The 22924-nt window shown below is 39.8% G+C and overlaps 5 protein-coding genes across 5 annotated transcripts; 4 read left to right on the forward strand and 1 right to left on the reverse strand.

Annotated features, from left to right (window-relative positions):
* The first annotated feature begins 2388 nt into the window (after positions 1 to 2388).
* On the forward strand, positions 2389 to 4454 carry tmsb2 (thymosin beta 2). The gene is made up of 3 exons (XM_067519455.1): positions 2389 to 2547; positions 3664 to 3768; positions 3992 to 4454. The coding sequence occupies exons 2-3, from the start codon at positions 3669 to 3671 to the stop codon at positions 4027 to 4029; spliced, it is 138 nt and encodes a 45-aa protein (XP_067375556.1). The 5' UTR covers positions 2389 to 2547; positions 3664 to 3668; the 3' UTR covers positions 4030 to 4454.
* A 153-nt stretch (positions 4455 to 4607) lies between these two features.
* On the forward strand, positions 4608 to 9480 carry LOC137134527 (protein Wnt-8a-like). The gene is made up of 5 exons (XM_067519454.1): positions 4608 to 7590; positions 7744 to 7882; positions 8183 to 8308; positions 8395 to 8537; positions 8732 to 9480. The coding sequence occupies exons 1-5, from the start codon at positions 7576 to 7578 to the stop codon at positions 9296 to 9298; spliced, it is 990 nt and encodes a 329-aa protein (XP_067375555.1). The 5' UTR covers positions 4608 to 7575; the 3' UTR covers positions 9299 to 9480.
* A 215-nt stretch (positions 9481 to 9695) lies between these two features.
* On the forward strand, positions 9696 to 11584 carry LOC137134165 (protein Wnt-8a-like). The gene is made up of 6 exons (XM_067518720.1): positions 9696 to 9816; positions 9901 to 9934; positions 10035 to 10164; positions 10505 to 10630; positions 10718 to 10860; positions 10956 to 11584. Exons 1-6 carry the CDS (start codon positions 9755 to 9757, stop codon positions 11490 to 11492), a joined length of 1032 nt encoding a protein of 343 aa, XP_067374821.1. The 5' UTR covers positions 9696 to 9754; the 3' UTR covers positions 11493 to 11584.
* Positions 11585 to 17538: 5954 nt separating this feature from the next.
* Positions 17539 to 18607, reverse strand: syce3 (synaptonemal complex central element protein 3). The gene is made up of 3 exons (XM_067519179.1): positions 18509 to 18607; positions 18085 to 18196; positions 17539 to 17927 (listed from the first exon to the last, which is right to left on the reverse strand). The coding sequence occupies exons 2-3, from the start codon at positions 18194 to 18196 to the stop codon at positions 17788 to 17790; spliced, it is 252 nt and encodes an 83-aa protein (XP_067375280.1). The 5' UTR covers positions 18509 to 18607; the 3' UTR covers positions 17539 to 17787.
* Positions 18608 to 19267: 660 nt separating this feature from the next.
* Positions 19268 to 21580, forward strand: foxi3b (forkhead box I3b). Its single transcript, XM_067519178.1, has 2 exons — positions 19268 to 20065; positions 20259 to 21580. The coding sequence occupies exons 1-2, from the start codon at positions 19465 to 19467 to the stop codon at positions 20831 to 20833; spliced, it is 1176 nt and encodes a 391-aa protein (XP_067375279.1). The 5' UTR covers positions 19268 to 19464; the 3' UTR covers positions 20834 to 21580.
* The last annotated feature ends 1344 nt before the right edge of the window (positions 21581 to 22924 follow it).

The following is a 22924-nucleotide window of genomic DNA, read 5'->3' on the forward strand; positions in this document are numbered from 1 at the left end:
ATATATATATATATATATATATATATATATATATATATATATATATATATATATATATATATATATATACATATATATATATATATATATATATGGTTTTGGTATACAATAAACCGTTGTATAGTAATCTACATTATGGAAAGAAGTGCTTGACATGAAAAAACATTTTATGGATGGCATTTGCATGTGCAGTGTAATGGGTTGTTTAATCCAGAAAAGAAATCATTTGATATATACTAAAGTGAGACAGTTTGGATTGAGGTGGAGTGAAGCTAAAGTAGCCAGCAAGTGTTGTAGAAAATCTATCTGCGCGCTGCTGCCATCCTCTGGCTGATGCTCGACATGGCCTCACAGTGTTTTCATCATTGACACAATCATTCACGTACACAGAGACAGAGTTGATGGCAGAAAAGGTTTACTGGTCTATTATGATCCACCTTGTTGGTGGATCATAATAGACCAGTGGGTTGTCAGATCTTTCTGACAGGTAATTTGGCTACTATGTCTGACCTTTGTCAATGTGCATCTTGTCTCCAAGCTTCAAATATGTTAACATTTCCAACACAAAGGTTAATAGGAGGGCTAGTGCAAATTTAGAGAAGGTCTTTTCTCCTTTGTGACATCACAAAGAAACAAACAAGTCAATGGAAAGATAACTCTGAAAGGCTGAGTCAGTAAGTGAAGAGTAGTGAAATATAATTATGTTTATAAGGCCATCACATAGGTTAGACTGGATGATTAGGTAATTGTGTAGCATTCAAGTGAAAGAGTAAGAACAAGGCTGCATAGTATTATCATTTTGTTAGTGAAAACTGAGAGGAACAGTGGTTCTGAAATACATTCATACTTTGGCCAGCAGGTGGTGTCGCAGCCTCTTTACAACACACCATTAGAAACGTTTAAATAGTGATGACGTGGCTGCAGTCCAGTAAAAGCACAAGTCATGCAGGAATATGAAGTCACGCATTAACATAGTGATTACCAGAACCTAATGTGCTTCAACTCACTTGGCTTACTGGATCATTTCAAGTGACTGAGGTCACGTTGACTCACAATCACTTTGCTATTCTGAGCTGTCTGCACTAAGATACAGGCCAAGAAGATTAAAGAGTACAGATCAGTGAGTTTCATGTTGTCCAAAGAGCAACATGAGCTGCACACACTACTATTAGATCATCTGGTAGTCAAGTGGTGTGGATCAGTTGAAAAATAAAGATGATCAAACATGATGTTAAACTAATCCATTTCAGCACTCTATATGTAATGCTTTGCTTATATAGCGTTTTATGTAAAGCACGTACACTGTATCACAATGTATTATGACAACCGTGTGACAGTAGATTGTATTAGACAAGGTGAACATTTTTTTAAATGTTTTTCTTGCATTGTTTCTAAAATAGAATAATAAATATGGAAATAGAAATAGTAAAAAAGGATAGTAAAACACCACACCATCTTTCTTAAAGCCTGTTCTTAAAGCCTGTTCTATCCTCACTGTCTTATGTCATCTGACCAATGATGCAAAGGGCAAAAATATACAGTTTCCTATCATATAAAATAAAGATGATCAACAGCTATTTACATCTGAGAGAATGGAATGTTATTTTACACTTTTCCTTAAAAAAAAATAAATCATTACCAGATTATACAAATAGTTGCTGATTACTTTCAAATAATCAGTAAATTGACATTTATTTTTTTATTCGAACAGCAGCTGTGCATTTATTCGCCCTCTCACTCTTCATTAAGATTCATTATACTTTTACTGCCTCATTGTTGGTTGTTTTTGCTGTTGTATATGTACAGTCTTCTTGAGTTTTTTGTATTTGCATAAAGGCCCTTCTAAGGTCAGGCACTGCAAACTGGCACAGGCTATAAATGCTGTGATTTGTGGCATTGGTCCATGCTATATGCAGCACAAAATTATTTAAGAATGCTATGACTTGCAATAAGCATTAGAAACTGTCATGCTCCACAACATCACAGGAATAGGAAAAACAGCCAATTAATAATAAAACACTGCTAAAATTGACTTCTGTGGTTATTGTTGCTTGTGTTTTTTAACTGGTGGATTACAAATTTTCATGTTGAGATGTGTGTTTTGCTATAAAGGCCCTTAAAAGGACACGCACTGCAGTCTAGCTAATAAATGATGTAACATGTGGCAACAGTCTGTGCCACTCTTGTCGCTGACATACTCAGCAAAAACACTGTGTAATATACATAGTGCTTTACTTAAAACAATTATCACAACCACAGCTGTTTCCTATCAGTAGTTGCTTTGCTCTAATCTTTTTCCTCGAGAACATTAATACTGATGCCAAGGAGGGAGGCTGACTAAGCTCTCAGGCACTCTCTCTCTACCATCTCTCTCTCTCTCTCTCAACCTCCCTCCCTCTTAAACCCACACCCTGGATGCAGGCAGGCGTGCATAAACCGGCAGATTCCCTCAGCTTCCGTATTGCTATTCCCTCTCCATCTCTGTGACTCTATCCCTCTCTAGTCTCTCCACTGGTGGATTTCAGCTCACTGCTGTGTGGAACACTGGTAAGAAAGACTCTTCTATCCTTTAGTATGTTGTTCATTCGTCTGTCTCCATGTTGCTCTCTGTTTTACTGGGAGTTAGACAAAGGACTGGGGTGTGGCTGGATGAAGAGAACCTGACTGCTGATGGCAGCAGTGAAATGCTGTGAAAGGGATGATAATGATGACTGTGATAAAGTAGCAATAGACTGATGTTTGAATAATAGGGTTTACTGATAAATTTAAAAGTGTGATAGTATGACATGTTCTGATATATCGAAGCTTAACGGAAGGTAAAAAAAACTGACTGAAATTGTAGCTCAGAGTAAGGGATGAAATTATTCAATGTGCATCATTTTAAAAAGGTAAAAACAAGGTAAAAAAAAAGGTAAAATTCTGGCCACAAGCCCAGCTCTTAGTATATGTCTATGCCAGGCTGTTTCTATAAGGTCCTACCCAAATTCAAGCTGGTGAATATGCTTTTACATTAGCTTTATTTGGAAATGACTGGCTGTAGGCTGGTGTGCTTGTCACATTTTTACAGCAGTTTCTTGGACAGCAGTGGGTTCAACCCGCCATGACTTGTCCAGACTGTGCAAGGCAGATCAGTCAGACCTCAGGCTAGGTCAGGAATACTGTATGACTGCAGTGGAGCCTGTGGAGCATTGCTTAAATCTACAAGGCGGCAGGGGTGGATACAGAGAGAGAGAGAATGCGGAGGAAGAGAACAAAGACCTGAGCTTCAGAAAGGGAAAAGCAGAGACAAAGGACAGAACAGACAGCTGGGTAGGAATGGGCACATGTTAGCTACATGGGCATTTTGGAAAAGGTAATATCAAGACAGAGCATGTGTGGAAGGCAGCCTCCTCCCACACAGGCATCCATGTCTGAGTTGCACATGTTGTAGCCACTCCCTTTATGTGAAATAAGCAACAAAGATGATTTTAAAAAGCATCCAGACATTTTTTGACAGCTCTAATGATAAGCCTATAAATACCGTTGCTACACAGGTACAGCTGATTTTAGCTAACACTACATCTGCATCTGAGCGTATGTTACGGTATGGCGCATTATCAATATGATGGCTGACAGAAAAGGTCAAGCCGGTGCGCTCAGGCATCTTTCTCATCTTTTTCACAGCCAAAATGTCTGACAAGCCTGACATGACTGAGATCGCCCGCTTCGACAAGACAAAGCTGAAGAAGACAGAGACAAAAGAAAAAAACCCTCTGCCCACCAAAGAGAGTGAGTTACTCTTGTGTGTATGTGTGGGTTTATGAACAACACTGATTTTTTCTGTTAGTGCTGTCAAAAGACCACATGCTCAGCAAGCACAGCAGCCAAGAACAAATTGCTGCAGCATCAGCCCATCATTGACAGACAGCAAACTAAAGAAGCTGCATTCTCATATAAATTCACGAAACATGAATCTGCTGACCGACAGTATCCTTCTCTCTTTTTTTTCCAGCCATTGAGCAAGAAAGGAAAGGCGATGCCACGCCTTGACTTCTGAGCACGTAGAAAAACGAAGCTGAGATGCCACAGCAAAAAAGCACTTTCCTTTGATTATCACAGTATTTGAATCTCTTACTTTGTCTTGAGAAAAGGGTGCTCTTGAGCTCCCTGGGGTGCTGTAAGATTATATGGCATCATCACATGGGGGCTCTCTTACCACTTGGGTGGAAAATCTTTAGCCTGGGTGCCTGTCTTGCACTGTTAGCCTAACATGTCTTCTAACATGTCTCCAATATTGCCAAACTGGGGAGTGGTGTAGTGATGTAGCAGATAGAGAGAGACAGGCAACCAGGCTACAGGAAGGTGGGGGTTGTCTACAGACATGGGCGCAATCAGAGTCTAATCATGTGGGATGTTTTCTTAATAAACTTTTTACTTTTCTTTATGAAATAAATATGAAGATGTGGAACCAATCAGTCCTGTGTAGTTTTCTGTCTCTTTTATGAGCAAAGTCACTTTGACACACACTCATGAGGCATGGACTCATGCGCAGCCATAAAATAAATAATAGTATAGATAATAGTATTTGTACAGTTATGCAATTAGCATTACATTCATAACAAAAGGCCTAATGTTAAAGTTATGAGATCAAATTTACATATTTTAAAGACAAAACTGAATGCATTGTACCATTAACCCATCTTTTCATGACTAAATGAACAAAAACTACAAAGCTATTAAAAGAACTAATGAAAAAACTGCTCAAAGTCAACTCATCTGTATGAGAGGTTGTGTCATCTCTGTTTAACTAGTTCAACAAGGGAGACAGCATGTTAGCATTTAGAGTCATCTTAGCTTGCGGGCGTTTGCTTATCAGTTGAGGTTAAATGATTAGTTAAAGTGTAGAAAATGAACTGGCAATGATTCTGGTAATCCTTTTATTGTCTAAGTAGTTTTAAGCAAAATAAATCATTTTCTATGGTTTCTCATATCTGAATATTTGTAAAGAAAAGATATTCAGGTTCTGAACTTTTTAGAGTGTAAAGCAATACTTTGAACATGCGGGGTATGTATAATTCTATTATTACATGAATATTAGCTGCAAATGCATAATTATAAAAACTGAAAATGACAGATTGTTCCACAAAGTGTGGTACAAAGACTGTGTTGTTGGACCGGCTTCTGTTTCTCCAACACGGGATGGCTTTCTAACTCCCTGAGCCTGCTTATGTTAGAGGAGTGGTGCAGGGCAGTGCGCACTGGTGACCACAAGGTGTCAATAGAAACCTTCAAAAGAAATTACTTCCAAATAAAAAAGTACTATAAGACATTTGGAGTGGCTAGTTTTAAAATATAATTCATTTCAATATCAAAATAAATATGCTAAAAGAGCAGTGGCTGTAACATGTTTGTTTGCGAGTTTGTTTATTGCTTTGTTAATAGGGCAACTTAATTTTTATTTTATTATTATTTATTATTTTTTTGGAGTTCCATAAGAGCAGCCTTCTGTCACGAACTCTCCGCCTGACTGGTGTCCCTGACGGCGTCGCCAGTCCTGCCACCGTCCCTCACCCTGTCGAGCTTGTCACCTCCTGATCCTTTACTGCTCCCATTTCTCTCGCCTTCCACCACCATAAATCCCCTATCAGCGAACCCTGGAGGGCCTAATGTGTCTGCAATGTCTCTTGGAAACACTTAATTACCTCGTTATTTCAAGCAAAGTGTAATTCAAAGTCCTCTGTGGGTTTTAAACCTGAGCTGGAATAAACATTATCACGAGTTGCATGAAAAATCAACAAGGAAGTAAAGAGAAGTTTCTTTTGAATTAATTAAAAAGTAATTAATTTAATTAACTTTTTCACTCAGTCTTTCTTGTTGATTAATGATTATAAATTGTTATCCGGCAGGTAAACCAAATTAATAATCCCTGCAAGTAATAATAATACATTTGAAATACATTTCTCCAAAATAGCCCACGTGATTGACGATGAAAGTTTCGGTGCTTGAGACACATCTAGCACCCACGCCCATTTAAATTACACCACTATTGTTCGGTTATTAACCCATTAAAATCGCTAAAGAGTCTTTCAGTCAAGGGCGAATTATGATGCTTGCCAGTTTGATTTTTGATCGCGGAGGACCTGGTTTCAGTCATACTGCAGAGTGAATGAGGGTGATATCTAATTAGTGAGGATTATCCTCATCTAAATTGTCTACGGGACCTCGCCCATCAGTGCGACTATTGTCCATCATGCCGAGCTCATTGTCTTAAGGGTTTTTGAGTGGCTTAAAGGGGATTTGACAAGTTTAAGGGATTTAAGGTTAATCATTACTCGTGTCGCATCAAATCACATTTTTAGTATGGAATGACAGAAACTGGCGTGGTGGCTGTTGATCGCTGTAATGATGTAACCTAAATCAAGAGAAATAATCAGGAGAAATAATTGTTGGGAGTAGGTGCTGGATAATCCCAGATTCTACACTAATGAGCAATATGCATCAAGTTTTAGGTTTGTAAACTGTACAAATATAAATCACCGTTGCCAATAAAATAAAAAAAGCGCATGCAGTATTCTAGTTTAGAATCTAATAGTTTGCCATTAAAGCTCTTAAGTCTTTATACACTTGTAAATTCCAGACTGTCTTCACACCAAGTTGTTTCTCAGGGTAACATCTATTATCCTATTACCACGGCGATGCCAATGTCGCCCATGTGTGAAGCGGTATTTGCATGACTGTATACTGTCAGCTCCTAAAAGAGTTTATGACTTTGTAGTCACTTTGGTTCCCCCTGAGACGCTGGTGCCATTTCCCAAATGTTTCCAATTACATGAGTCGACGGTATTCAGTATTTCCTAATGTACCGCTGTAATGTCATAATTAGGGCAACCAGGTTGTGCTGCGTTTCTATTCTCTTTAAGTGAAACCCCTATAATAAAAGTCTAAAAAGTAGAAAATGCTGAGGAGTACAGCGACATTACTAAGCGCATTAATATCATATAACCTACAATTAAAAGACTGTACTGTTTATATATGGCCTTATCTGTCCTAATTGGGGGCATTCATTTAATATTCGGGATATTTTCAATCCGTGGGAAAAGGCATGTAAGGATTAAAGCCTGGGAACGACAGGTGAATGAAAGAGGGGCTGTTTAAATGTCTGCCTCCCTTCTTTGAAGTGCACTTTTGCACCAATGGCTCCTATTTGTCTGTAGGACACGCAATCAATGTCGTCGTTGACACATTTTCACAGTGAACCGTTACCTGCAGGAAAATTCTGTCAATCAAAGGAGCAAGACTACATAAATATCATCGGCGTGCAGTCTGGCTACAACTCCAGTTCTCTTCCCTTCTCCTGGGACTCACATCTGGGATACAACCAAACAGACCACTGCTTGGAACACAGCTGCAATGGAACTACTGAATCTTCTTGCAGCCATGGTTTTCCCCATGTGCTGTCATTTTCAGCTTGGATGCGCTTGGTATGTCGGTAATTTTCGAGGAGTTCGGGAGTGTGATGTGCGTTTGCTAATGGTATTATAACGTGGGATTAACGTGTCTTGCTTTTCTTTCTATAGGACCGTGAATAATTTCCTCATGACTGGACCGAAGGTAATTTGTCTTAATCAATTTGTGCGTAAGCCTCTTTGGGGGCATGCATTTCTTATATATTACTAATGTATTAATACTTGTCATATCGAGAAAAGCATGTTTCTAATTTTTAAATGCTGTAACAAATAAGTAAAATGTGGTTTTCCTCCCAAGGCATTTCTGACCTATGCCAGCAGTGTCCAAGTAGGCGCAAAGAATGGAATACAAGAATGTAAACACCAGTTTATGTTGGATAGGTGGAACTGCCCAGAGAGCACACTCCAATTGTCTACACACAACGGCCTTCGAAGTGGTACGACATCTCTATTGCATTACATACAAAGCACTTAGAAGTATGATTTCGTGCAGCTATCAACTTTGTTAAAGTGTGAAGTTAACTCCTCAAGTCAGAGGCTATCTGAGATCTGAGAGAAACGACACAAACATTAACTTGAACGCCCAAGACGGTTCCAAATATATAATACATACCTATAATATCTAATATTCTGTAACGCGCAGGTTACGCATCATTTACGCAAAGTGTAGCGTTTACGCACCGTGCCAAATTTGATGCCAAGTCTAAAATCATGCTTTCCTTTCTTTGTCACCTAAGCCACGAGGGAGACCTCTTTTGTCCACGCCATTAGTGCAGCAGGAGTGATGTACACGCTCACTAAGAACTGTAGTATGGGGGACTTTGAAAACTGCGGCTGCGATGACTCCAGAATAGGACAGACAGGTACACAATACGTTTATCTACCACTCTAAATTATTTGAAGAATACATGTATTCTTGCAGTGGAATGACGTATTTTTGAATCCCCAGGTGGTAGAGGATGGATTTGGGGAGGCTGCAGTGACAATGTGGCGTTTGGACAGAAGATCTCCAAACAGTTTGTGGACGCGTTGGAAGATGGGCATGACTCGCGCGCAGCCGTCAACCTGCATAACAACGAGGCTGGTAGACTGGTAAGATGTAATTTGGTTTTGAAGCCTGTCAGATCAATTGTCATTTCTTATAAACTATGTTTTCAAGTTCAGAACTTTCATTGTTTCATCAATGTTAAGTCATAAAAAGGTCCACTTTTACGAATATGGGTTTAGATACTGATAAAGATACATTTGTAACTGTATTTCCAACTACAACCTTTCTATCTTGACAGGCAATCAAAGCTACAATGAGAAAAACCTGTAAGTGTCACGGAGTGTCGGGGAGCTGCAGCATCCAAACCTGCTGGATGCAGCTGGCCGACTTCAGAGAGGTGGGCAACTACCTGAAGATAAAGTACGAACAGGCAAATAAGCTGGAGATGGACAAGAAGCCCGTGAGGGCTGGTAACAGTGCGGACACCCGAGGAGCCATTGCGCACGCTTTTAGGAACCTCCCTAAGACGGAGCTCATTTACCTAGAAGATTCTCCGGATTACTGCACCAAGAACCACAGCGTGGGTTTGCAGGGCACAGAGGGGCGCGAGTGTCGAAAGGCTGGCAAGAGTATGTCCCAGTGGGAAAGAAAGAGCTGTCGCAGACTGTGCTATGAATGCGGCCTAAGAGTGGTGGAGAAGCGCGTAGAGGTTGTCAGCAGCTGCAATTGCAAATTTCACTGGTGCTGCACAGTCAAGTGCGACAGATGCACACAAGTTGTTACTAAATATTACTGCGCGCGCCACGAAACAGGGAGGAAGCCACACAAAAGAGCAAAGGGCAGACACCTTGTGCGCAGGCAGTAATTGTCATTTGACACTGACCACGGAGACATTGCGAGCATCCACTGGTTTTATTCTTTATGCAACTGCAATCTCATTTTCATTTTGATGTATCTACATCCCCTGAAGCCTTTTGAATGCACTTTATCTTATTGATTTGATGCTGTACATATATGAAATTCTGTTTTTGAGAATGTATTTTTCTATTATAACGTCACTAATAAATATTTATCTACTGCACGTGACTCCTGGTCCCTTTATTTGTATATTGGTGGCCCACTGTCACACAGACTTGGGGTAGAAAAATGCCTCCTTTGAAGTGCGCATATAGGCGTTTCCTAAAGCCATCACCCAATCAGCTTTCTCAGTCGGGGAGGGGGGGGGGCAAAGCACAAGAATTCCATTTGATTTTCAAGAGAAAGTTGTAACACACAGAGTCAAAATAGATCTTGTCTTTGGGAGCTAACGGTGTAGAAGAAAATGGTGCATTCTTTATTTTGGTTCCTCTCACTCTTATATAAAGTTTCTCAGACACAGGCTTGGTAAGAGACCATCTCCTCTGTCCTATCTTTTCAGAGACTTTGGATAAACTGATCTAATATTTTTATGCTCTGTCTGCTTTTTAGGATGGCGAGTAACTTACTTATGACTGGACCTAAGGTAAATAGAAATTTAAACTGCTGCTCGTTAACTCTTAAAAATAAAATGTCAAATGTGATTCGGGTAACAAACGGATTGACTGCCGCTGCCTACCCTGCAGGCCTATCTCACCTACGCGAGAAGCGTGCAGGTGGGCACACAGAGTGGGATTGAGGAGTGCAAACATCAGTTCGCCTGGGATAAATGGAACTGTCCAGACAGTGCAATCCAGTTCAAAGGACTCAGACGCGGTAAGTTACCAATGTAAATAACTAGCATTCATTTCTGTTATGTAAGCAGGTCCATCAAATCTGTATCAAAACTCAGAGAGCATACAACCTGCGTTCATAGTGTGGAATACTGAGACCTCACTTTACTTAATTTCTTCAAGTCACATGTCAACGTATGTCTACATAAAGGTAAACGTGAAACTCTGCATTAATTACTTACAAAGCTAAAACTAAACGAAGTAGGGCTTATGGGTGCTTAGTAAACATGTTCTTTATTTTAAAACATATGGTCGTCTGACATCCATTTGTCTAATAAGCAATAACGCTCATTCACATTTTACATATTTAAATGTGTTTACAGCTACGAGAGAGACTTCATTTATCCACGCTATCAGTGCAGCAGGGGTCATGTACACTTTAATCAAGAACTGCAGTGTGGGAGACCTTGGCAACTGCGGATGCGATGCCTCAAAAAACGGCAAAATTGGTGAGGCTCGTGTACTGTAAAGTAGGATGTTTTCTGTTTGAAGTATAAAAGTAGGTGATCGGATCCTATGTGATATTTTGTATGTAGGTGGTCGTGGCTGGTTATGGGGTGGCTGCAGCGATAACGTAGATTTTGGGGAGAGGATTTCCAAACAGTTTGTGGACGCGCAGGAGACAGGTCAGGACTCCAGGGCTGCTGTCAATCTGCATAACAATGAGGCCGGTCGGCTGGTAAATTGTCTTCAAGTCACTAACATTTTTCTAGCGTTATAGTTTTAAATCGTACAGAGCAGCTGAATAATTTTTTTTCCCCTGGTGTCCGACAGGCCGTGAAAGCAACAATGAAGCGCATCTGCAGATGTCACGGCATGTCCGAGAGCTGCAGCATCCAAACCTGCTGGACGCAGTTGTCCAATTTCAGAGAAATTGGAAACTACTTGAAGATCAAGCACAGCCAGGCCCAAAAGCTGGACACTGACAACAGGCGCATGCGGGCTGGTGCCATCGCGGAAGCGTTAGGCAGCATCGCCCAGACAGAGCTCATCTACCTGGAGGATTCCCCGGATTACTGCAGGTCTAACGTGAGCCTTGGGCTGTACGGCACCGAGGGCCGGGAGTGCATGCAACATGGAGAGGGTCTAACCCAGCGGGAGAAAAGGAGCTGCCGCAGGCTGTGTCACGAATGCGGCCTGAGAGTTGAAGAGAAGCGCACGGAGGTGGTGAGCAGCTGCAACTGTAAATTCCACTGGTGCTGCAAGGTGGACTGTGAGGACTGCTCCCAGGTTATAATCAAACATGTGTGTGCCAAGAGGGAGGGCGCCGATGGCCCCGACTTCAGACGGAGACACCGGGGTCCTAAATGAACTCTAGATTTTATAGTTACACAGTTGAGAGTGTATATAAAACTCATATCTGATGTTTGCACTTTAATTCCTTTTTCAGGCTTTGTATAAATATTTGCGTGTCTATTTATGAATATTGTGCTTTGCTTAAAGGAAATAAAAGTTTAAAAATTAAGATTTCTGTATGTTTTCATTCTATTCAATGACTTCAGCTGTTTTTATTACATTACTTAAAACCCCAATACGCTGGCTTTTATTACGTTATTATTAAGGCTTATTAAGACGCAGGTTGCGTCTATTCTATAGAATATGAAACCACTTATCAGAGGATTACATGGATAACATGCTGCCGTTCACACTTAGGGTGTTGTTCCAGTTGATCCTCTGTATCACTTTGATGTCAACGTGTATTGATTTCATTCAAATGTCTAGAAGTTAGGTCTTTGGCCTGATTACCTGGGTCATCAAGCCCCTGTGTCTCAACACAGAGACAATGCAAATGTGCCACAATACATCAAAGAGGTAGAGGGAAACGCTTTGACGAACTGCACAAAATTTGAGTTACTGTTTTTCAGAAAAGGGATCACACTCCAATTATTAGCCCACACTGTAAATCTGTTCCACCATTAGTTTCTAATCTTTGCAAGTAATTAGGTCTAAGAGGAGCCTTTTCTCCACCCACTGGCCCATCTATGCCTAAAGGAGCTATTCATATACCTCCTTCCTTCCTCTACCCCCTGTTTCTGCAAAACTCTTCCTCTCAGCAAGACGTGTCATAAATCTGCCACTGTCTCAAGTAAATGGGTGATAGCACGGATATTATCTTCATCAGTGGAGCGATGCCTATGGGAGAGAGAGGGGGTCTAACAGAAGGGGGACTGTTTTGCCAGCCTTACAGACAAGTTGATACAGAAATAATTACAGCATAAATTATCATTCCACAGCAGACCAACTAGTGTCACTGCACTGATCATTAGAGTCAGTACTTATTCCATTTGAATCGGTACTGCTCATTTTTTAACGTGAATTAGCTCACGGGAAGTGCTTACAGAAAATACCAGAACACACTGACAAACATGCAACTCCACAAATAAACACTATATAGGTAAATGCTCATTTGCCGGGCTAAAGACGGTTCTGGAAGCATCTTCATAGCAAAAGCAGAAAAGTGAGCAAACTACAGTCTTGCTATCACACTACAACACTACAACACCCTCCCATCTCTTCCCATTTGTGTTTGCTTCTGGGGATGTCCTGTATTTCCCATGCTGCCCTGCTGTGTGTTAATGAAGGTTTCACTCAACTGGAGGCCCTCACCAATCGACCTCTTATCTCTGCTCTCCACTGGGAACATTATTGGCCCCATATTGATCCCATATGATGCCTGGTTGTGTTCTGTACACTATAGGTGGCAACATTAAGTCTTCCATCATTGTGTGCTGATAAAGCTTCCTCTCCCTAAAAATTTACTTTTTAGCGGAAATACAATATTTCAAATCCTTTTTCTGAAATTTACATTTATAAACACAGTTCTGAAATTTACAATACATGCCCTTACTGAATGCACAGTTAATAACTAGAGCATAATTTTCTTTGTAATGATTTGATTACTCATTTACATTGGTAGTACCATATTTCCTAATCAGTGCAGAGGAAAAAAAAACAGGCAGATGGGGGTGATCTCCCACCAGGACCCCCCAGGAGGACTCATGTATTCCCCCAGACATGCCTGGGGGTCTTGTGGGGTCTGAGCGTGATTGATCATTCCTTCTTCCCCACTGCCCTCCTCTCTCACCTGGGTGTGAGATACCAAGAGGCCTGCGGCTGGGATGCAAGACCTGAGACAGCCTTCAACAGCGCTACGCTATAAGTTACAATACATCACATGAACTGGAAACACAAGTTAGAAACAACAACAACAACACGGAGCCAAACAAAACAACAACACCTGACTAAGAACAACAAAAAAAAAAGCTCATTGTAAATTTGACTGCTCAACAGACAACTGGCTTATCATGTTTTATTATAATGTGTCACATGCTGATAATTTAAGCTAACGTAAAAAGTCCTTTTCAATTTACTAATACCAGCCTTTCAAATCAAACTGTATACAGACATGAGCAAGAAATCTGGTTAGCCTGGCCTATGCTAGAAACATTTCCCCCAATCAAGTATGTGCTGCTTACCACAAGAAAAAGTCCCAAGAAAAAGTAATGGCACTGTTTGCAAATTCCTGGTTTTCTGCTTAAAATGGCAGAGAAATGTAATCTGATCTTCACCAAAGTCACAAATATAAACAAAGCCAGTATTTCGAAGCAGATAAAACATGTTTTTATCAAACACACCCATTAAACATACAGAATTATGGAAGAAAAAGTAAGGGCAAAAGTGTTTAACCACATTTGGCAGCATTAACTCAAGTGCTTCCTGCAGCTGTGGATTTGACCTGTACAATGTTCAGGAGCAATTTTTAACCATTTACCTTACAGAACAGATTCAGCTCAGCCATATTATTTGGACATCTGCCATGGAAGATTTGTCGGAGGTCATTTCACAGGATCTCTATTGGTTTGAGGTCTGGCCTCTGACAGGGCCACTCCAAAAGGCAGATTTTGTCTTCTAAAGCAGATTCACTTCAGTATTTTGGTCATGGTCCTGCTGCATCATCCAGCTTCTTCTGAGCTTCAGCTTGCACACAGCCACCATGACATTATCCTGTAGAACAGCTTGATTAACTTAAGAATTCTTTATATCCTCAAGTATAGCAAGTGGTGCAGGTCCAGAGGCCCTTTGGAGTGATTTTGACTACTAAGATCTCTCTTATGTGGAGAGCTGCCATATAGCAAAATTGTCTTAATTTATAGACAGTATATCTAATCGTGGACTTACGAGTAGCTAAAATCTTTGAGATTACATGCAAATCAACTGTTGATCGTAGGTCTTCTGGGATCCCTTTCGTGAGGAAGGACTCAGATCAGTTGTTGCTGCTAGTGAATAGCATACTAATACTGTTTGAATGTATTTATACGTCACGGGAGTTCCAAACCAAACCTCAAATTTTGTTTTATAGATTGGAACCCAGGTTTGCAAACACTCAACTCCAGTTGACATTTATTGACAAAAGCTTGTATGTTTTATGGGTATGTTCAATGAATCCATGAAAGATCAGGGGTGTTTGTGATTTATCAGCTTCAAAATATTATTTATTGATATATGTGATCTTGGTGAAGATTAAATCACATATCATAATTTAAGCTGAAAACCAGGAAATTATGAAAAGTGCCATTACTTTTTCTTGCTATTGTATATAGTTTTTGGATAGGTTTGTTACAAAATGTATATTTCACATTACCCAAAATGACCACAAGAGTTCAGCACTGTCAAGGCTACTGGCTCGTTTACCAATCAGCTTTCTGAATGAAGATTTCCCCAACCCAGACATAAGTCCAGCACCTATGTAGCTAGCACTCACTTTGGGTAAATGAAGACATAGAAATACATACGTTTCATTTTCAATATTTCAGCTCTCCCTTCCCAGAACATTTTGCCTCACTCCACCTCCTCAATAATCTACACAACCTGCTAATGTTAACAATTAACTATCAAAGCAGGGGACATTAAAAGTGGAATAAAAAATAACCCACAATGTATACTATGCTGGCTAGAAAACACATATGATGAGTCTAAGGCTGAGCTCTACTGTACAGTTACTCTCAATGGGCACTTTATAAAAGGGCACCAGCAGATGGCGTTGTTGTAACATATACACAACAATAGGGACCATTATGTCTGTTGTGATAAATATTTTATCAAAACAAGGTAAGTCAAGGTAAATGGAAATATCGGTTACATTTCTTTCACAAAACATATTATGTAAAAACCATTTATGTCATTTCAAAATACAAATTTATTTAGTCCCTACTGTGATTTGTTCTGTGGTGCATCCAGGGTTTGGAAGAAAGTTAACCAGACATCAACCCCAAGCTGCACTCAGAAAGTTGAACAAGGTCAGTTGCTCCCTCTTACAGTCTCACGTATCTCATCTGTTTCTTTGTTGGTGTGGACACACGCACGCACGCACACACACACAGACAAAACTATCACTTTACCTAGTTTTATATGCAATAACACGTTAAATAAAGCTGCTGAAATAAGGCAAGATTTACAACCTTAAGATCTGTATCAAAGGCAACTACTACTCTCAGCACTTGGCAACAACACTACTGAGGTAAACAGCAAATAATGACACCATTATGTATATGGGTAGAATCAGAGGAAAAAGTCAATGTGTTCCTTCAAAGTAAGCTAAAAAGATCACATCTTGTGGTTCTCCTCAGAGTGTTCAACGTTGACTTTTGCTACACTGTGTCACCCTTTCCTCTTTTTTGTGTGCTTCTATGTCATTACGTTTCCCTGGGTTGAAGGAGCCGATTACCCATGAAATTCAGACCCCGCTGATGCAGCTGCTTACTGATGCCACAGCTCTTTAACGCAGAGCCGGAGTTGTCTGCTGTAGCCTGCAGGACTCTGACCAGTACCAACACCAGGCTTGAAATGGGTGTTTGAGTTTGTCTCTGTGCTTCTGCATGCTAATTTGTGCAGATGCATTTGTGTTTCAGATGGCTTTTATGTAATAATTTTTACTATCACAAAGGTTATTGTTATGTAATTCCTCCTTTGGGTACCTTCTCATGTATTGTTAGTAAAACGTATGAAAAATAATGAATAATTTTTCTAAACACACAGCATTACCTGTTCTTCGTAGTCAGGCTGGGGGCTGCTGTTTCAGTGCCTCTTGGATGTTTCAGAAACGCCAGCTTGCTAGGGCAACCAACACAAACGATCAGATCACACAGCTTCAGCTGAGTTTGCACTGCAGGGAGATAATTTGTTTTTAAAGTGTCTTAGAGTTTCTCAGTCTCAGTATTTCAGATAAGCGTTGATATTTTCTATACCTAACACAAATTTACAATACTCAAACACAATTACACTGCCCTCATACTGTTAAATGTGTTTATGATTACTCCGAACCTGTTATTTATTCAGATATATCTAAGGGGCAAGCTAATTTATCTCAAATTATGTTTACTGTATAAATTCTAATTAGTTTTAAAAAGCCTCTGTGCATAATGCATAACATTACATACATTAATTTTAGAGTATGTTGTTGATGTACTCCACAATTTAAATGAAAAAAGAAGAGTTTTGTAAAATCTGTGGACACCCGTGAGAGTACGGGGGGAAAAACTAAATGATATTCAAATTCTATCCTCAGGAAAATAGCTTTAGTTTCATATTTGAAACTGACAAGATTTCAGTTTGTTTGACATGTTAATTAGCATTTAATTGTTAGTAAAAAAATGCTGAAATTCTTCTATTATGCAGTGAGGCTTGCTTCCAGAATTCAAGACATTTAAGTGAGCAAAATCATTATCATCAAATATCAAAGCAAAATCTTTAAAGGATGACCATATGTGTACAGTTTTTCAGTTAGGTCTATTTACCTGGAGAGTATGATCATTTAGTATCATGTAACTCTGCTCGACTGATATCTACAAGCAAAGCTAAGTTGTGCAGCAGTTGGTGAACAAAAATACACTTATGGCTATCAGACTTAAGATCTAAGTTAACAGTGACATCATATGATTTGCATATTTGCAAATCAATGATCAAGATCATCCTGTTATAAATTATGTTTACTTAGATTTTCAAGGCATAAAGGCACTGAATAGAGGCAAACAGTACTTCGTACATGCCAGTTGATCCATGCAGTCGGAAAGGGAGTTCAGCCCTTTCAGTATGTTCTCCAGATCAGTGCAGGCAGTGGAAGTGGCTTGATCTGTAATGTTTTCTGTCTTGTCCATCTGAAAAATAATTGCGAAAAGAAAACAGGCTGTGTCAACATTCATATATTACACACAATTGTATAATACTTCAATTAAACAAGAGTAATAGACAGTAAAAATACATCATTAATAAAACAGGGAGAAAATACATTTGTGGCAATAAAAACACACATTTTGTTTAGTTCATTTATTTTATTACAAGGCTAACAGAGCAGAACATGTTAGTAACTACAAAACAATTCATATTCGCAAGACAGACCAATAACAATCAAATGTCTGCAGCTTGAACATTGAAATACACAGCCCGTTTTATTGCAATCAGACAAACAGGGAGTAGAAGCCAGTTCAAATACTGTCTCCATAGCAAGATCAGTGCTATAGCAATTACATAACAGTTCAATTTAAGACTGTTTCTACAGTCCTTTCCTCTTAATCTCGGCTACACCTGAATGAGGGCTGTGGCATCTGATTCAGGTCATTTGAGCCTCTGTGTCTCCATAGACAGCAACTCTGCATCTTTGATAGGATTCTTCCAGTTTAAACATGGAGCTCCCCAGTGCCGGACTGGTCCGCAGTGCCACCATGTCATAAGCCATCCAGGTCAGCTGTACTATAGACGGACAACAAACACATTTACTACACTTGTTAACGTAGGCGTAAAAGTTACAGCAACGTCACGCTAAAGATTTCTGAATCCCAACAATCTGGGAGTTGGCACGAAGCTTGTGAACCGCGCTGCCACACTGGAATAAGCTGAACTCACTCACCTGACATTTCTTCGACCTCTTCAATTATCTTCTCTAAATCCTTGTTCAGCGGTGCCAACATTTCATCGCCGTTGCGCCGCGGAAGCTCGGAGGGTGAAGATGAATCGGCCATCTAAATTTAAAGCCGGCGTGTTGCTTTTATCAGCTACAACAAATGCCAGTTAACACCAAAAGTTCCCTCCTGACGATACATTATCACGGCAATAAACTTAGCTAAACGTTTGCCAATTAGCTTACAACGCTAACGTAAGCTAACGTTAGGTTCATGATAAGATTCCTCAAATTTAAATGCGCCCGTTTATTAATGTATCGTCAAGTATGTATGTATGTCAAGAACATAGTTATATTCATTCGATAGCTGGATTTTTAATCTGCAGTTTATGTGTTTTAGCTATTGTTTTATGGTAAAATGGGAAAAACTTACAATAACGTTACGAGGCGTTTCTTCTGAAGGTTGGTTGAAACTTTGGAAGTTCTCGTGCTAATGTTTGTGCGTTGTGCACGTGCGTAATAAAAAAAACATGATGATGTAACTTCCCGTGATTTTCAGGATCATTTTCAAACCCAGTTCCAAACAACATCCTGTTTTCTAAATCTATCGTAAAATAAACCTCAACCGTCTGAAATGTAGGAAACACTTTGTTGGCACAAGTTGAAGAATTATTATCAAAAATAATAACTTGAAGCATCAGGCATAATGGGGAACTTGTGAAATTATGGACGAATATTATCAAATTTCCCAATTAGAGACCACATTGAAATTTAACTAAAATATCAATATACTATAATTTAAATTAATTCAAAAATAATAGCAGGCTCTAGATTGCTGTCACTAAGCTGTTATTAGTTTGTCGTTCCTACTGTTGCTGTAACCTTATGCTAAGTGACAATATTGTCATTGTTTTGTCCATCATGATTATGACTCTGTATATAATATAGTGAAATTCTTGTGGTCCAAGCTCTCTCTTTTTTATACATATGAAACAGTCAGTTTTAATGTAACATGTGTTTACATCCTTTTGTCATCCTTTCCAACGGGGAAGAAAGAGAGAGAGAAAGCAGGAACAGGCTGCTCACCTGAGAAAACAACCAATGAAATGAGACTGGGGGCGTTACCAGAGAAATAGATAAAGCAGGTATGACAGTTGACATCTTGACATAAACCAAGGGCAAACTGTCAAGAAAGGGGTGGAGAAGAGTAGCCTACTATTTGGAAGTTTAGAGACCGTAATTTGTATCAGCTCAGATATCAAATGCTTGCAAACGGCTGAGCAAGAGAAGGACTTTCAACAAAATCATCGTAGAAAGAGTTTGGCATTGAAGGGAAGAAGGGCGAAAAGGAAAAAAAAAAGATTCTGAGAGGTGAGAAGAAATTTTACAATGTCTTCATTTGAGGCTCAGGGCCAGTCTCCTCCTCGGTGTGGTCCGCAATTTCCCAGCCTTGGCCAGGAGCCCCCGGAACTCAGCATGTACAGTGACTGTTACTACCCTCCTCCCTCTTTGCCGAGTCCTCAGCGCACAACTCCGACCTCCTATGAACTAAGCGACTACACCACCTCTTCTGCAAACCCATACCTCTGGTTTAATGGCTCCGGAATCAACACACCCTCATACCTGGCTACCACTGGCCCGCCAGGTAACCCTGGCCCTCCCTTTGTTCCACAGCATTATGGCATGCAGAGACCATACCTTGGTCCACCTGGAGCTGGGGGTCCAGGAGGGGAGTTGAGCTGGTTCTCTCTTCCCTCACAAGAAGACCTGATGAAGCTGGTCAGGCCTCCATATTCCTACTCAGCTCTCATTGCCATGGCTATCCACGGAGCACCAGACAGGAGGCTGACATTGAGTCAAATTTACCAGTATGTCGCTGACAACTTCCCTTTCTACAACAAGAGTAAAGCGGGCTGGCAGAACTCCATCAGACACAACCTGTCACTCAATGACTGCTTCAAAAAAGTACCAAGAGATGAGGATGATCCAGGTAATTCTGTTCTAAATGACTTTCTATACCAAACACATGAATAAAAAAATGATTTTTCTCTTTCACATTAATATGTTGATTATAGTTTGTTTTTGAAAGTGTTATAGTATGTTGTGGATGTTTTGCATATTGTAAAGCTATATTCGTATTTTTCAAACCTAAATCTTGTTAAATATTCACTTTGATATCACAGGGAAGGGCAACTACTGGACCCTTGACCCAAATTGCGAGAAGATGTTTGACAACGGAAACTTCCGCCGCAAAAGAAAAAGGAAGTCCGATTCCCTCTCCAATGGTGATGGAGGCTCAGGGGCTCCGGAGTCAGGTGACAGTGAGAGGGGCAGCCCCAAACACTCTGGGAACTCTGCTCTTAACATCTCCACACCGGACAGAATCCCCTCCCCTTCATCCTCGGGTCCCACTCCATGTCTGAGCAGCTTCTTGTCCGAGATGTCGGGAGTGTCCTCTGGAGGAACAAACGAGGTGGGAGGCGATGGGTTAAACAGGCCACTACAGATTAACCTTCCTTTAGATGGGCCTCATAGACCCGTACAGCCAGGAAATTATAGTAGCTACTCCCCCAACTCAGGTGCCCCAGAGTGGGTACCACAAGTGCCAGCTCCCCCTGTTCTCTCCTCTTCGCCCACCCACTCTTCCTTAGGGTACTCTAGTCCAATCCTCAGTCAGTATAGTGGGTCTAGTGGTCATTTCTACCCTTCGCTAAGCTCCACAGGAATCATCTATCATCGTGACGGCACAGAGGTTTAAAACATGAAGGGCGAAAACTTTGGTTCGACTCTTGACTGGAAATTGTACCAGTCTGTTGTCTGGTTTCTGTTGGGAAAAACAATACATAAACACACACACACACACCCACACACACACACACTCACACAAACACATATATTATGTTTATGCTGACTGAGACAGTTAAAATCTCTGTAGCGTGCGACTGGAGTAAAAAGGCTTTGATTCCCATAGGAACACCTTAGTCAGCTGTAGCCAACTACAAATGTCACTCCCTAAAACTGCAGTCAGCTTGACTATTAGTTCCTCAGTCAGCTTTTATCCTAAGTAAAGCTGGTCTCTCTATCAGATCTGACTCATTATTAACAGATCCCAGATCTGATCTGCTGACATCAGGCCATATACACTGTTATCTATGATTCTTGATGGTATCATCAGTAAAATGCTCAGACAGCACATTTTGAGAAGCAGTTAAATTACACCACTGCCTCCATTGTGTGTGTGCTTGGTCACTGCCTTTCTAAGATCAGCTAAGGGTAAAAGACTGGTTTTACTGTTCACCTGATGAACTTACGATCTTGGAGTTTGAAGTAAAAGTGGCAATTCTACTTTGTAAATATGTCTGTGTAATGTTATACATTTACACTATACTGGTTTGTTTGGTGCATCTGTTATTAATACATGTTCAAAATGGATCTTTATGTGTTCTGTATGGTATATTCTATATATGCTGTGTTTTTGATATGAATAAAACGTTTTAGAATTCTATGCATGTCTACTCAATTTTTTTATTTTGTTTTATAAGGAATAATTGGTGATTATTTTTTTTTCAGGAGGATTAGCTTTATGATAACTCTCAAACACCCTCACCTCCAGAAAAGGGGAAAGAAAAATAAACAAGACAGTAAGCACTTACTGACAGAAAACAGTACTGTCAGAAAAGCGATGACCAGCCGTGTAGAACCTGCATCTTGGTGAAACCTGATCTTTGTGTGACAGATGGTTAACTGATTCTCCTAAACCGTGGAAATCAACATTCCCATGCAGTCCCTGTTTCCTACACTAAACTGAAATCCCTCTCTGTTACACCATCTATAGACAGATACTGTCATGCATGCAGTTTTATTAGGGGAGCAGAGCCAAATGTAATAATGCTGAGGCAAGTCATAAAACCTGCAAAAAGGAAAATTTATTCAACATAGTTATGCTTTAAATCAAAGAGCTTTATTGTCTTATTGCAAAATGGAAACTGACGAAGAAATTCATTATTCTGGTCCTGCCACTCATAAAAAAATACCACCAAAATTGCTCCAAGATAATATAAAATGTAAAGATGGTATTTAAAAAAAAAAAAATTAGTGATTTGCAAAGTTAATACAATTTGGTGTGTAATTATATTGTAGATTTATCACAAGTCATGTGTCTTAAGTTATGTATATTTGTACAATAAGACAGATGCTTTGCAATCATGAGAATCTGTACACTATATTCCAAAGTAAAGGAGTGAAAGAGTAATGTATTGTTTTCTGTGATATGTCTATGATACAGCATTCACTTCCATAATAATGACACAGATTGCATTTCATATTCCAACACTCACTAGGTTCATAATTATTGTGCCACACTATAAATTAGGGCTCATCAATAAAACTTAGTGACTTGATCAATGGAATTTTTGCATTTTACATTTCGCTAGGTTTAATTGGGTTCTTTGATTGTCCTACATTGATGTTGTTAAATAAACAATGATCAGTGTCAGCCTTAGGCTTTTATTTACCCTGTAACACAGGCAGCATGACAGCCATTTACACTAAACACAGGTAAGAAAGAAAGAAAGAAACAAAGAAAGAAAGAAAGAAAGAAAGAAAGAAAAAGAAAGAAGAAGGAGACAAAGAAAGCACACAGGCTCCTTTAGATCAAGTGTAATTTAATATCCTAGTACAAATGAAAAAGTATATTAGGGGTTTGGGGGTTAGGAGGTCGACCTGTCAAAATTTGCATAACTGATTTCAGAACAAGTGAAGAGAGTGCACGAAGTCCTGCATTATCAGTCAAGTCACACTTGCTGGCATATCTGATTTAACTATATGATATGTGATGTCCTCGTACTGT

The sequence above is a fragment of the Channa argus genome, chromosome 10 (assembly GCF_033026475.1).
Source record: "Channa argus isolate prfri chromosome 10, Channa argus male v1.0, whole genome shotgun sequence".
NCBI lineage: Eukaryota > Metazoa > Chordata > Actinopteri > Anabantiformes > Channidae > Channa > Channa argus.